At 50.4% G+C, this 12,283-nt stretch overlaps 1 protein-coding gene across 1 annotated transcript in view; it reads left to right on the top strand.

Moving 5' to 3' along the window:
- The first annotated feature begins 222 nt into the window (after positions 1–222).
- The window catches only part of PCBP3 (poly(rC) binding protein 3), a 21,395-nt gene continuing 9,334 nt past the window's right edge, over positions 223–12,283 (top strand). The window contains exons 1-8 of the mRNA XM_009873792.1: positions 223–291; positions 552–575; positions 1,547–1,579; positions 2,233–2,349; positions 2,746–2,877; positions 3,158–3,286; positions 5,551–5,625; positions 8,628–8,669. Coding sequence (XP_009872094.1) covers positions 223–291; positions 552–575; positions 1,547–1,579; positions 2,233–2,349; positions 2,746–2,877; positions 3,158–3,286; positions 5,551–5,625; positions 8,628–8,669 — 621 coding nt within the window. The remainder of the gene's footprint in view (positions 292–551; positions 576–1,546; positions 1,580–2,232; positions 2,350–2,745; positions 2,878–3,157; positions 3,287–5,550; positions 5,626–8,627; positions 8,670–12,283) is intronic.

Below are 12,283 nucleotides of genomic sequence, written 5' to 3'. Positions count from 1 at the left end.
GAAGGTCGCCCAGCCCACTGTCCCCCCCCCCGCCCCCCCCAGCCGTAGCTTTCCCACACCCTGCTGCTCCGCAGGGTCCATCCCACGTCGAAGAACCTACTTGTTTTGTGAGAAAACCTTTCCCCCCTTCTCTGTCTCCAGGTGATACGGCCGTGGTGCTGTCTCCTTCTGCGCCGGGGCTGCTCTCCCAGCTAACACACGTCTCTCGTCCCCTGGTAGGAAATGGACTCCAAGGTCTCCGAAGGCGGTCTGAACGTCACCCTCACCATCCGGCTCCTGATGCACGGCAAGGTAAGGGGCTTCTCACACCTCCCTCTCCCATATCAGCTTTCGCTGTGCCTGGCTCTGGGCAGCCCCATGTGCCACCTCCTCAGGCTGTTTGAAGCAGGTGTCCTCCTGCTGACAGGGAGGGTGGCATGGTGCTCCTGCCCCCTACCCTGTCCTTCTGCTGGGGACAGCACACACCAGGCCTTTTCTTCGCTATGGGGTTGGGCTGGGTTGTCTTCATGTTTTCTAATGCTGATTCCTTTGTGTTGGCTTTTTTTTTTTAGGAAGTTGGCAGCATCATTGGAAAGGTAAGGATGCCTTTTAAATGTGTGTCTAATGCTATTGTCTGCTCAGTTTGCTGCCTCTGGTGTGGTAGATGCCAATCACCTCTTCACTGTAATGTCCCTTAAATGTTGGGTGTGCATGAGCTTGCCACTGGGTTAGTGAGACAGAAATGATGGGAGACCCACAGAAGCATCAAAGACCATTCCCTTAAAAAAAGCCCAAACTACTAAAATTTTCTAGTGCTATTTCTAGCTTCCTCACTGTGGTCACAAATGGGTATTTATGTTCATGTTGCCTTGATTTATTAATTAGAGTCATTAGGAGAGATTAAAAAACGTCGTACAAACCCATTTAAGTTCTGCAGCACTTCCCTCTGAGGCCACAGACTGCCATTTAGCTTGTGCAGACAAGCTTCGCAAGGTGCTCTGCTCCCTGGTGCTTGCTACGGTGGTTTGGATAGTCCCGACAATATAGGATTGGGTTTTCAGTGTTTTTGAAATGCAGGTTTGTGGTAGCAAAGATTTGCAGTAAGAGCACCTTCTTCTGTATGCACCAGCCCTGGATAGATTCACAGTTGTACCTGCTTTATATCTGGAAATAAAGATATTAGATCTCTCTGTAGGTACTAGGTAATTGCCCTTCAAAGCCACGCTGAAGTGCCAGCTTTTCTGAACATCTGATGAGTTTCTGAGCTTTTTCCATGCCTTTTTCCTCCTAACAAGAAACGTAGGAAGGAAGATGGAGGCTGCAGTTGTGCATTAGTAGCTGTTTTGTCTGTCACATCATACAGACGTGGTGAGCAGAGCTACCATGGCTTACATCATCAGCTCTTCAGCTGACCATCATGTAGGGCTGAAGGGCCAGGCATCGCAGAGCCACCTGAATATTTGGCAATGTGTTGCCTGTATTGGAGACGTGTGTGTTTGAAAGGGTTGTTTTGAAGTGGAAGTCTTAAATTTTTAGTAACAACCTGTGTTTCTGGTTCATATTTCAGAAAGGAGAGACTGTGAAGAAGATGCGAGAAGAGGTGAGCAACCCTACTCTGTAGAAGGGTTTGTAGGAGGAGAGGACAGGCGCGGGAAGGGCTGTTGCGCTGTCCTGCCCAGCAGCGTGCAGAAAAAGGCCAGAGCTTCACATGTCCCTGTGCAATACCTGCAGCAATTCCCAGGGTCACGACACACAAGCCAGCTGTCCCCAGAGCTCTTTGGTCTGTTTTTCTCGCTCTGTACTCAATCAAAGTCCAATATAATGGGAATTTCCAGATCCAAGGATTTACTTTCAATGAAACATTGAAATTAAGTCACTAGTAAGATACTTGAGTTTGTCCAAGGTCTTTGTGCCTGCAGCTACCAGGGAGTTAGAAGATCAGTAAGCAACACTCATTTTTTTACAAGCAATGATCCCACGAGCTGGTCTTACCTTGATCACATGGGTTTGCATTCCAGCAAGATACAAAGCTTGGAAATCCTTCCTGAGGGTTGGGGTGAGGCAATGCTGGAAGCACCACAGTGGGCAGGGGTGGCAATTTTTATGATTAGAGGGGATGTCAAGAGGCTGGCACAGAGGGTGATGAGGGACTAGGCTGGCACAGGACCTGACCCAGAGGAAGAGCAATGTTTCTGGAGCATCCTCAGCAGTTGCTTGGCTGTGGTTATTCCAGGGTTGCTTTTCTCTTTCCAGAGCGGGGCCAGGATCAACATCTCGGAGGGAAACTGCCCTGAGCGAATTGTGACCATCACCGGCCCCACCGATGCCATCTTCAAGGCTTTTGCGATGATTGCCTACAAATTTGAGGAGGTGAGAAACATGAGCCATTTGCCCTAGGAGGGAAGAGATGCTTGGGTGGCCCACTGGCCAAGCAGAGCTCTGTTGTGCCCACTGCTGTGTCCAGCAGTGCAGATGGGCCTGGGTACCAACCCATGGCTGGCTGGACTTGCTTAAGTGGTACATGACCTTGGCACAGAACCTTCCAGATATCTCTAACTAGGCAACAACTGAGCTTCAGTGAGCTATCCCAGGGGTCTTGCAGTTAATTAACTGCAGGGATGCACAGTGGTGCAGCTGCAGACAGAGACCAGCCACAGTCTGGGGCACATGACCCCGTTTCTCTGGCCCAGGGCATTTAGGTTGGCCTGGATGTGAGGCATCTAGCCAGGTCCCCAAGGCTGATGCACTGCACTCTTCCTTCCCAAGGACATAACCAACTCAATGAGCAACAGCACTGCTACCAGCAAACCTCCAGTGACACTGAGACTGGTTGTGCCGGCTAGTCAGTGCGGCTCGCTGATTGGCAAAGGAGGCTCCAAGATCAAGGAGATCAGGGAGGTAAGCCAGTTTTGATTTCATTATAGCACGTAATCACAGCTCCTTGGAGCTGATCTGCAGCCAAGGGGGAGCTGCGGTGGAAAAGGGGATCGTGCATCACGTTGCTTCCCAGGATGGTCCTGCTGATGTAGGAGAAGCATCCCATGGGGCCCTGCCCGTGTGCTCCTGTGAGTGCAGGTAGTGCAGCTCTTGGGAGGCACGTGGCATCGGAGCTGCTGCTCGCTGCAAAAAAAAGGCATTCAGCTGTGGGATTTCTTCTCCTCTCTCTTTCTCTCTCCAGTCAACAGGTGCTCAGGTTCAAGTGGCGGGGGACATGCTGCCCAACTCCACGGAGCGGGCGGTGACAATCTCGGGGACACCCGACGCAATTATCCAGTGTGTCAAACAGATCTGTGTGGTGATGCTGGAGGTACAGTCTGTAACAAAGGGGGTAAAGTACATAGGAAAAAAACACAACTGGCACCACAACAGCACTGGGAGCTGTGGAGCGTGTCTCTTGTACCCTTCACCACGCGTTGTCGGACCACTCTCATTTCCTGGTACCTCCATTTGAAACCCACCCAGTGTGTTTTCCCCACCATTGTCCGTTGTTTCTAGAGTCTCACACTGGAAACCTGCCTGGTTGGGTTCCCCAAAGGAAATGGTTTGTCTTGTAACACAGGGTGGCTTTGGGAGAGGGGATGCCAGACAAGGCCAGATGGACTGCGACGGCTGTTGCCTGATGTCCCAGCAGCACCAAGGGTGCTGTGAGAAGGGGACAAGGGCTGCACCCCCTCCTCTGCACATGGCTTGCAGTGCTCCATGAGGACCATGGCTGGGAGGAGAGGGCCAGCGCATTCCCTGCACTAGGCTGACGGGGGCTGGGAGCGCGAAGTTGGGCTACAGTGCGGCACAGGGTGTGTTTTTTGGAGAAATGCTGATAAGAAGAGCTTGAAGATCTCTGCCTTGGAGATATGCTGCTATACCAACGGCTTATTGCCAGGGATGATTGCAGCCACATGCCCCACATCCACACTTGCCACCTCATATGGAAGAAGCTCCAGGAGGAGACCCTTCAGGACACAGGACAGTGATGATCTTCGCTCCTGGTGCCTCCCAGAGCACAAGTTTGTGTTAGGGCCCTTTGCCTTGCTGCACAGCCTGTGCACCACTGCCCATTCACAGTAGGGAGGAGCGTGTTTGCCGTTGCAAGAGCTTCAGATGAGGACAGCAAGGCTTTATGGAGCTGAAGCAAACCCAAATATAAGCAGCTTGAGTTTGGCAGCAGCATAGCTAAGGAGGAATTGCCACAAGCCACATTGCTCACAGCTGCTGGTAGTGATGTTCAGGAGGGTGCACTGTGCTGCCAGAGGAGTGCGATTTTTAGCCACATGGTGACTCCAGGTTATACTTTGGACTACAGCAGAGGTGGGCACCAGGTGATGCTTGCCAGGTGTGTTATAAAGTCTTTGGTGGCTGCTGAGCTCACCAACCAAAGCAAGAGATGCTTCTCCTCTGTATGGCTCAGCAATGGGAAAATTTCATGAGTTTTCTTGCAGTCCAAAATCTGGGAATTCCCCTGACTTTAACAGTTCTTGGAGATGCTCCTTTTAACCTTTCAGTCTTAAATTGTCTTACCACAAAAATCCTTACTCATTCCCTCCAAGGTTTGTAATGCAATAAAAGAAAAAGCAGGTTTGTGATTATAGAGGCTGTGCTTTTATCGTATAGCTTTCCTGTAGGCCTGTGCTTAGCAGGAAGATTTGGATATGCCGCTTGACTACAAGTAGACATCTAGAAGAATGTACAGGAAAAAAATGAAGGATTTTCCATGAGATAGAGTAATTTATATTGCCTACCATTACATATCAGTAACTGGATCGTTTCACTTCATGTAGAACCAGAAGGCTTTTATCTGAAATCTCTTCTGATACCTGGAAACTCCTATAATGTCTGCTATGGCCTCTTGGCTGGGTTGAAGAGAAAAGCAACAGAGATAACGTGTGCAAGATGATGCCGTGCGCCATGTGGTGGGATGCATCACTACATCCTGATGTGCATCGCTACAGCTTCTGCTTGGACCTAGCCAGGGACTGGTCAGGCCACAGCAGTGAGGAGCAAAATGTCCTGGCCAGCTGGACAGGGCTGCCCCGGGTCATGCTGCCACAGGAGAAGGGCTGGGAGTGCACACACATCGGAGCCTCTGCTGCTGTTGTCAGTCTGGCTGCTCACACGGACTGCTACCATCATGTCAGCTCTAGGATAAGATCTCTGGAAATGCTGGTGTTGCCATCTGAGAGGGGTTTCCAGCCTCTCTCTCCTCCATAGCTCAGCACCTTGGCCAAAGTGATCACTGCCCCTTGTCCCACGGGGGCATGGGAGGTCTTGACCACAATGATGGGGCCTTGCACCCACGTCCCAGCTCGGATGGCTATCCACGGAGGCAGCGGAGATCTGGGAAGCAATTTAGGGGCCCGTGCCTTGGCAGGGTATCTCCTTGTTGTCCGTGTTGTCCATTAAACACCAATTTCCCCCGTGTCCTCCTGTCCAGAAACACGGTTTGTCTGGTGTGGGTGTTACTGGCGGCGGCCCCGGGGGCCGTGCTCCGTCGGGTGCTTTCTAACGCTCTTTTTGCCGCCGTTTCAGGAAAGCTGTTCTAATGTTCTCTCTCCCTCTCCTTGTCCCTTTTCCTAGTCCCCACCAAAAGGTGCCACCATTCCCTACCGCCCAAAGCCCGCCTCCACCCCTGTCATTTTTGCAGGTGGTCAGGTAAGAGCCGACCCGCTTGCAGCCTCCACTGCCAACCTCAGCCTTTTACTGCAGCACCAGCCGCTGCCCGTTAGTGCACTCAGGTTTCTTGCCTTCTGACTTGCATGGTGTCATCCCATCCGTTGTGTGCCACAGCAGGTGGACTGAAAGCTCTTTGCAGAACCGCTGGCAGTTTGCAAGCCTGGCCAGACAGCTTAGCTCCTGTGACGGCTGCTGGAGGATCAGGAAAGGGCTGGCCTGGGGAGATGGGGTGTTAGCTCTGCCAGGCACTCATGCACCAAGAAAAGGCTGGAGTTTGTGTCATTAGACTCAAATTTGGTCTTTGCCAAGGGTTACGAATGTGAAGGAGAAAATGAGAAAAGATCAAGAGGACATGACTATGCTCTCACAGTGACTGCAAGTGTTTATTTACTGGCATCTCTAGTCCAAATAAAAATAACTTTGTGTAGCTGCAGTCGATCCGAGATAGGAAGGGCTTGTCCCAGCCACTCCAGGACTGTGCTGAGCCTCTGTTCAGGGCAATCTCCAGGAAAGGCTTATCCCCGTCACTTGGCTGTTTTGGGGTGCTCCTTCCCCGCAAAATTCCATAACCTCTGCTGCAAAAGCAGGGTGTTAGCTCTGCCCAGAAGAGCCTTCAGTGACGTTGTGCTGTACTCAGTCTGCAGGTTTGCAGTCATGATATAGTATTTCAAGTGACCCTTGGGAAGCAACAGCAGATTTTTTCTTTGCAGAATAACTGCATGTGCCACAGGAGCTGGTGGTTGTTCTGCAAACAGAAATCAGCTCCCACAGCACGTGATCTATGAAACAAGAGCAGTTGAGCAGGCAGCTGCTTTTAAGGAGGGGACTTGAACCCTTGCTTTTTTCCCCACCTCATTTTCTCACCTCACCATCTGACTGAGGACCTGCTTGTAGATGCTGCTGTGCTGTGATGCACTGGTGTCTAGCAGGCGAGTTACTTTCCAAGCAGTCAGGTAGAACCAGCACAACTAGACTGTAAGCTAATGGCATCCAGAGCAGCTCCACACAAGTTACTTAATTTCTCCCCAACCACTGTAAATAGCAGAAGGACAAAGTAAGGATGGGAGCAAAGCCCAAAGCACAGGCTATTTCAGGCAGCGTGCTGAATTAGCATCTCTTAGTCATCGCCAGGATCAGGAGGAGTGTGTCATTTGGTGTGAGTGGCCGTCCTGGAAAAGAGCTTTGAGTCCAGCTGCTTGGTGAACTTATCTTCTCAAAAGGGAGAGTAAGATGGAGGTAGCATTTCTCCTGCTGGCAAAGGGTTGGTGTCTTGCACAGAAGTGATGTTGTGGGAAGAAGAAACCGTCTCTGAAATGAGAGTCTTCCCTGCCGCCCCTGAGGGAGCGCTGGCAAGCCTCTTGGCTCTGCCGGGGGGGTGGCACAGGGTGTGTGGGTGGGCAGAGGACAGAAGGTGACAGCCAGTGGTGCTGAGGGGTCTTTGGGGTGGGCTGGATCTGCCAAATCCCAGCAGGCTGAGGGACATGGTGGCCAATGGCAACTGCCAAAGGGATTAGCCCCATCTGCCGCGTGCAAAGTCAGTCTCTGCAGAAAGCCACAGGTCATAGAGGTGGGTGCTGTCAAGTTGCATCTGCCCAAGGCACCTTCCTGCCTTCATTTAGCTTTTTCTAATCAATTGTTCTAGTCAAAAATCCAAATTAAACTGTCCAGGAAAGACAGCTTTTTAGAGCAGCCTCTGCCATGTCCTCACAGGCATCCTGGGCCCCGTTGTGCCAGGATCAGCAGGTGCTGGGATTGCCTGTGCAGGGCTTTGCCTCCTTCTTCTTCTGGGATTTTGGGGGTTTTCCTCACACCAAACACTTTGCTGTTTATAAATGATGCAGCAAATTCGCAGGAGGTTCAGAGGTGATTTTTTTATTTTCTTGGCTATCTTTACTCTCCCTTTTCAAAGTGTTATCCATCTCTTTTGCCATTTCTTTCAGAATCATCTGAATAATGTGTCAAACAGTGAGATACGTTTTGCTAGCTGGTTAAGTCCTAATTACTGGGCTCTCTAGTGTCTGGCTCTTTACCCACAGCGGTGCTTATTTTCAGCTTATTTACAAAAGAGAAAGGATTACTAAAAACGATGGGAAAAACACTAAACAATTTGCCTGGCAGACATCTGCATGGATTTGTCAGTTATAGCTGGTGAAAGGCATTGCAGGGCAGGCAGACTGTTGAGTGAGACATCAGCACCAGCTGGCTTTCTGCACGGCAATGCCTTTCCCCCCAGCAGAGCACTGGAATACACCCGGTAGATGTAAAGTGTTTTGAGTTGTGCACCCAAAAATGTGGAGACACTCACTGCACTGGCTTGCTTTCTAGGATCACGTTAATGTGCAAAGTGCAGCGGTGATGTTACCGTGCATCCTCTACACAGATAATTCTGGTTTGATGCATATCTTTTGTACAGCAAAGCCCATTCACAACCTGCTCCATGCAGTTCTGGCACCTTTAAAAAGAGCTGTTTCCTTCCTTCTGTAAAAGCCAAACTGAGCCTAAGCCCTTGAAGTTAGATAGCTCAGCATGCCCCAGGTTTGATTGGAGGGGTGCATCTCCCTCTCGCCCCGAGGACTCGCTGCCCCAAGGAATTTAATGCAGCGCAGAGGGGCTCTTCCCCTGGGCAAGCCAAGGGGTTGACTGCACAGACTGTGCTTCCCTCATCTCCTTCAACCTCAAAATTAAGATGGTTAAGTCAAAATTCATGATCCCACACCCCACTTTCACCGGCAGCAAGAGCGAGGGGAGAGGTGTGCTGATAGTGTAGCACTCAACTCCCCGCGCTCTGTTATTTGAGGGTAGCATGGGGTCCCAGGCAGAGCAGGGTGGGGGAGGAGCTCCTCTTTAGTCTCTGCATTCACAGCTTTTACCCCATGTCAGGCAGAAAGGAGCAAACCCTGGGGACAGCGGTCCCTGCGGAGGCATGGGGCTTTGCCACCGTCTCCTGCCAGCCCTGATAACATCTATTTTTTCTTTTGCAGGCCTATACAATTCAGGGACAATACGCTATTCCACACCCGGATGTGAGTTTTACCCTAATTTTTCTTATACCCTTTTATGTCACCTGCATGCTACTGTAAATTCACATAATATTAATATTAGAAAATAATATTAATAGTGTATTTTCAAAGTAACCAGCCGTGTGTAGTATCTGTAATACCTTGAATAGCCTTTTAACCTGTTAGCACTAAACTTTATTAATTCTGAGGACTTGGCCTGATGCTAAATTGTTTGCCTTGTTCAGTGCTATCCCTTTGTTCTGAGACAAACCATACTCTATGCATTTTGTGCCTCAAAATCATCAAAACATGCAAAGAAAGGGGAAAAAAACCCACTTTCCTCTGTATTTCCCCCTCGCCCTTAAAATGCTGGTAAGCCAAGGGCTTATTTAGGTGCTGAGTGCCTTGGTGGGGTGGGAAGCCAGAGCTCTAGCGGTGTTTGGTTTCGTGTGTGAAGCCTGGGCAGGAGGACGATCCTTTTTGAGGGAGGGTTTTGCTGATGCTTGGATCCCCCTGCTCGTGCCAAGCTCCTGTGCCTGGGGTGGGTCAGGGAGCCACAGCACATTTGCGGGGGAGATGCGTAGGGAACATCTACTGGCATGTCCGCGCATAAATGCACCAACAGAAACAGAGAACAGGTCTGGTTTAAAGGATTTCTCTATGAAAAAGCAGCAGTGAAGGACTGCAGTGCCAGCAGCCCCTTGCTGGCAGCAGAGAGCTGCTTGTCTTCTGGGGTCATCACAGCTGGCATGTGCTGGGGAAATCTTGGGAAAAGCTGGGCTTTTCTAAATGTGTTTCAGAGGGGATAAAATACCCGTCGAGTCCCATTGCGGAGGCCCCTTCTTGCTGGTGTGATCTGGGGGGCTGAGCACAAGGTGCCACTTCGAGGATGTGACTTAATTGTAAGCAGTGTTGTCTGGATGGAAAGCCTTCTCCTGCTGTCCCACGCATGTGAAGAGTGTGATGTAGCTCGGTTTTCCTCCTTCTGATGGGTGTGTTGGGTGTGAAATCATGGGATTACTTTTTGCATGGTTGAGAACAGGTCAAGGCTGTCTGATACCGCGAAGGCGCACTCCCCATGGGAATGGTTAGGAGCTGTAAGCTAGACTTTGATCTTAGGAGCAGTAATTCCTTCCCGCTTAGTGGAGGCCAGGCTTTGGCTTTCCGTGTGACACCAGTATGCGTGTACTGTGAATAGCCTGCTGTGATGGTTGCTCAGAAATACTGTGTGCATTTCACTTTTGCTCCCCAAGCAGAATATAAGTAAATACACCTGCGTATTTAGCGAGGGTAGATCAATCTATTCTTTGTCCCAGTTTTCCTTTGCAAGCAGTGGTAGAACATAGCATTTTCATTGTTATTATATTCCTCTGATTGACAGGAAGAAAATATGTTTAATACATTTCCTGGCTGTGCTCTATCCTACTCGCAGCAGATTTGCTGAGACCTGGAAGAAGTTGTTCATGCGGGGGGTCCTGCAGTCTGTCCCTGCTCTCACAGCTCTCTCTCAAGGACTGGTCATTTTAAATGCTGCTCAGTGAGAAAACCAGTCTTGAACATGATTTTAGGGCATTGCCCTTGCTCTTGCAGGTGTCTGTGTTTAGCAGATACCTTTTGCAGACCCACAGCTGCAGAGCGGGCAAACCTTCAAATACCAAAACTAAAATGAGAGCTCCTGTTTTGATTTCTCCCCTGGATAAAGCTCCCAGGTCAGCAGGAGTTTTGGCTCGTGAGGAGCTTCCACATCACCCAGGTACTTGTAAGCCGTTCGGGATGTGCTGCCTAGCTACCTGCTTTCACAGAATTTGCAGTGAGAGGTGAAAGGACGGCTGTGGCAGCCAGGAATCAAGAATTCTTGGGAGTGAAGTAAATGTCAAGCTCAAGAAAGCTCCCAGACAAAGCTGTCGCTCTTGAGTAAGGCTGGAAGCCGGTGAAATGTAACCAGGCATGGCTGGGGGTACCCCGTGGTGCTTGGCGTAGCTGTGCGTTGGCCCCAGCACTGTTGTCCTGTCTGGTCCCTCCCAGCAGTGCATTGAAGAACATTGAACAAATACGCTCAGGTCTTTACTTACAGCTTTTTCGAGGAAATAGGAGAGGAGGTTTTTCATGTACTGCAAGCATTCGCGTAGTGGCTTTCACTTTAACACCTAGGCGTAGCAATCTTCTCTTGTAGGCATTTTCATTGCAATTATTATGGGTGTTTGCTACATATCAGTATCCAAACTACTCTTAAAAATATGCTAGATCAGTCTTAGAAAGGATTTTGGTATTTCTTTTATCAGGCAAAGTAGGACCCCTGCTCCAGGTCACAGTTGAAGCCTGAGGGTCTCTGCCTCCCTGGTGCTCCTTGTCAGTGCTGGGAAAGAGGCAGGAGGTTTCCTCTAGTCTAGTCTAGTCAAGAGGTGGCGTCCCTGCCCATGACAGGGAGGTTGGACTAGATGATCTCTAAGGTCCCTTCCAGCCCAGGCCTTTCTATGATCTATGATCTATGATCTAGATTCCTTCTAGTGGGACTGGTTGTAACAAGAAGCTCCGCAAGCAGGATGCACAAGGGTTTAGTTTGGTAGAAAACAGGATATTACTTAAATTAAAAAGTGGTGGATGCTGATGCCCCCGCTACCTGCAGGAGCGGTGACGTGCTGGGTCCTGCCCGGAGCTGACTGTGTTTCGACAAGGACCCGCTGTGGCACGCCTTCGCCTTATCTTCTGTGCTGCACAGGAGGACGTATGCAAGCGCCTCTTCTCGTGGGGTGGCAAGGCCTCTCCTCCGAGCTGGTGGAGGCTGGAAATCTTCACACCTCTGCCAGGCTGGGCTCCCGTGGGTACCTCCCTGGGGACATGCAGGCATTTTCCCTCCCCACCGCCTTCCTCTGGTCTCTCCCCCGGTGTGCTCAGCCACCCGGGTCCGCTCTCTCCAGCGCTTCCCCCTCACTGCTCCCAGCCAGGCCTCCCCATGCTCCCTCCCCAGCCATGCTGCAGGAGCAAGGAGGTTTTTGAGTATTGTTTCCCACTAAAATGTGGAAATGTAACTCCTGCCTTTCCCTCGCCAGGGAGGGGATGGGTTCCACCAGTGGTTTGCATTTAGGGGATGATGCAATCCTGGCAACCCACTGAGCACCTGTGAAATTGCCAAGTGGAAGGTGATGAAGACCCTCCCTCCTGCTCACTGCTAGACTTCAGCTCAGTTTGTTTTCTTTTCTTTTGTTTTATTGTTGTTGTTTTGGTTTTGTTGTTGTTTTTTTTTTTTTAATTTGGAGCAGAGCACAAAATGTATTCCAAACAAATGCCTCTCTAATGCAACTGCTTCCTGACGGAGCACAAAAAGCTACCCAGCACAACAAGGGATACAAGGATCTGAAATACTTACTGGTCATGGCTGAAGCCCGTTATTTCCCCACACTGCTAAGGGGCTTGTGCTCATAACGAGCTGACGTTAAGAGCTGCAGTTTGTCCGTCTCCCAGAGGCATTTGCCCTTGGAGGCACAGCACGAGAGCGCTTGCTGCGGGGGCAAGCGGTCAGGATGCAGCTCCAGCAACACAAAGAGGGTCTTCTGGCTGCTGGCACGCGGTGGCCACCAGCCTGGCAGCGCCTTTGAGGTGGCTCACCTGCTCTAAAACTACCATGAAGAGAGCAGGAG

Source organism: Apaloderma vittatum, unplaced genomic scaffold, assembly GCF_000703405.1.
Source record: "Apaloderma vittatum isolate BGI_N311 unplaced genomic scaffold, ASM70340v1 scaffold6567, whole genome shotgun sequence".
Taxonomy (NCBI): Eukaryota; Metazoa; Chordata; class Aves; order Trogoniformes; family Trogonidae; genus Apaloderma; species Apaloderma vittatum.
Note: the sequence above shows the minus strand (reverse complement) of the source record. Positions and strands in the feature narration are given on the sequence as shown.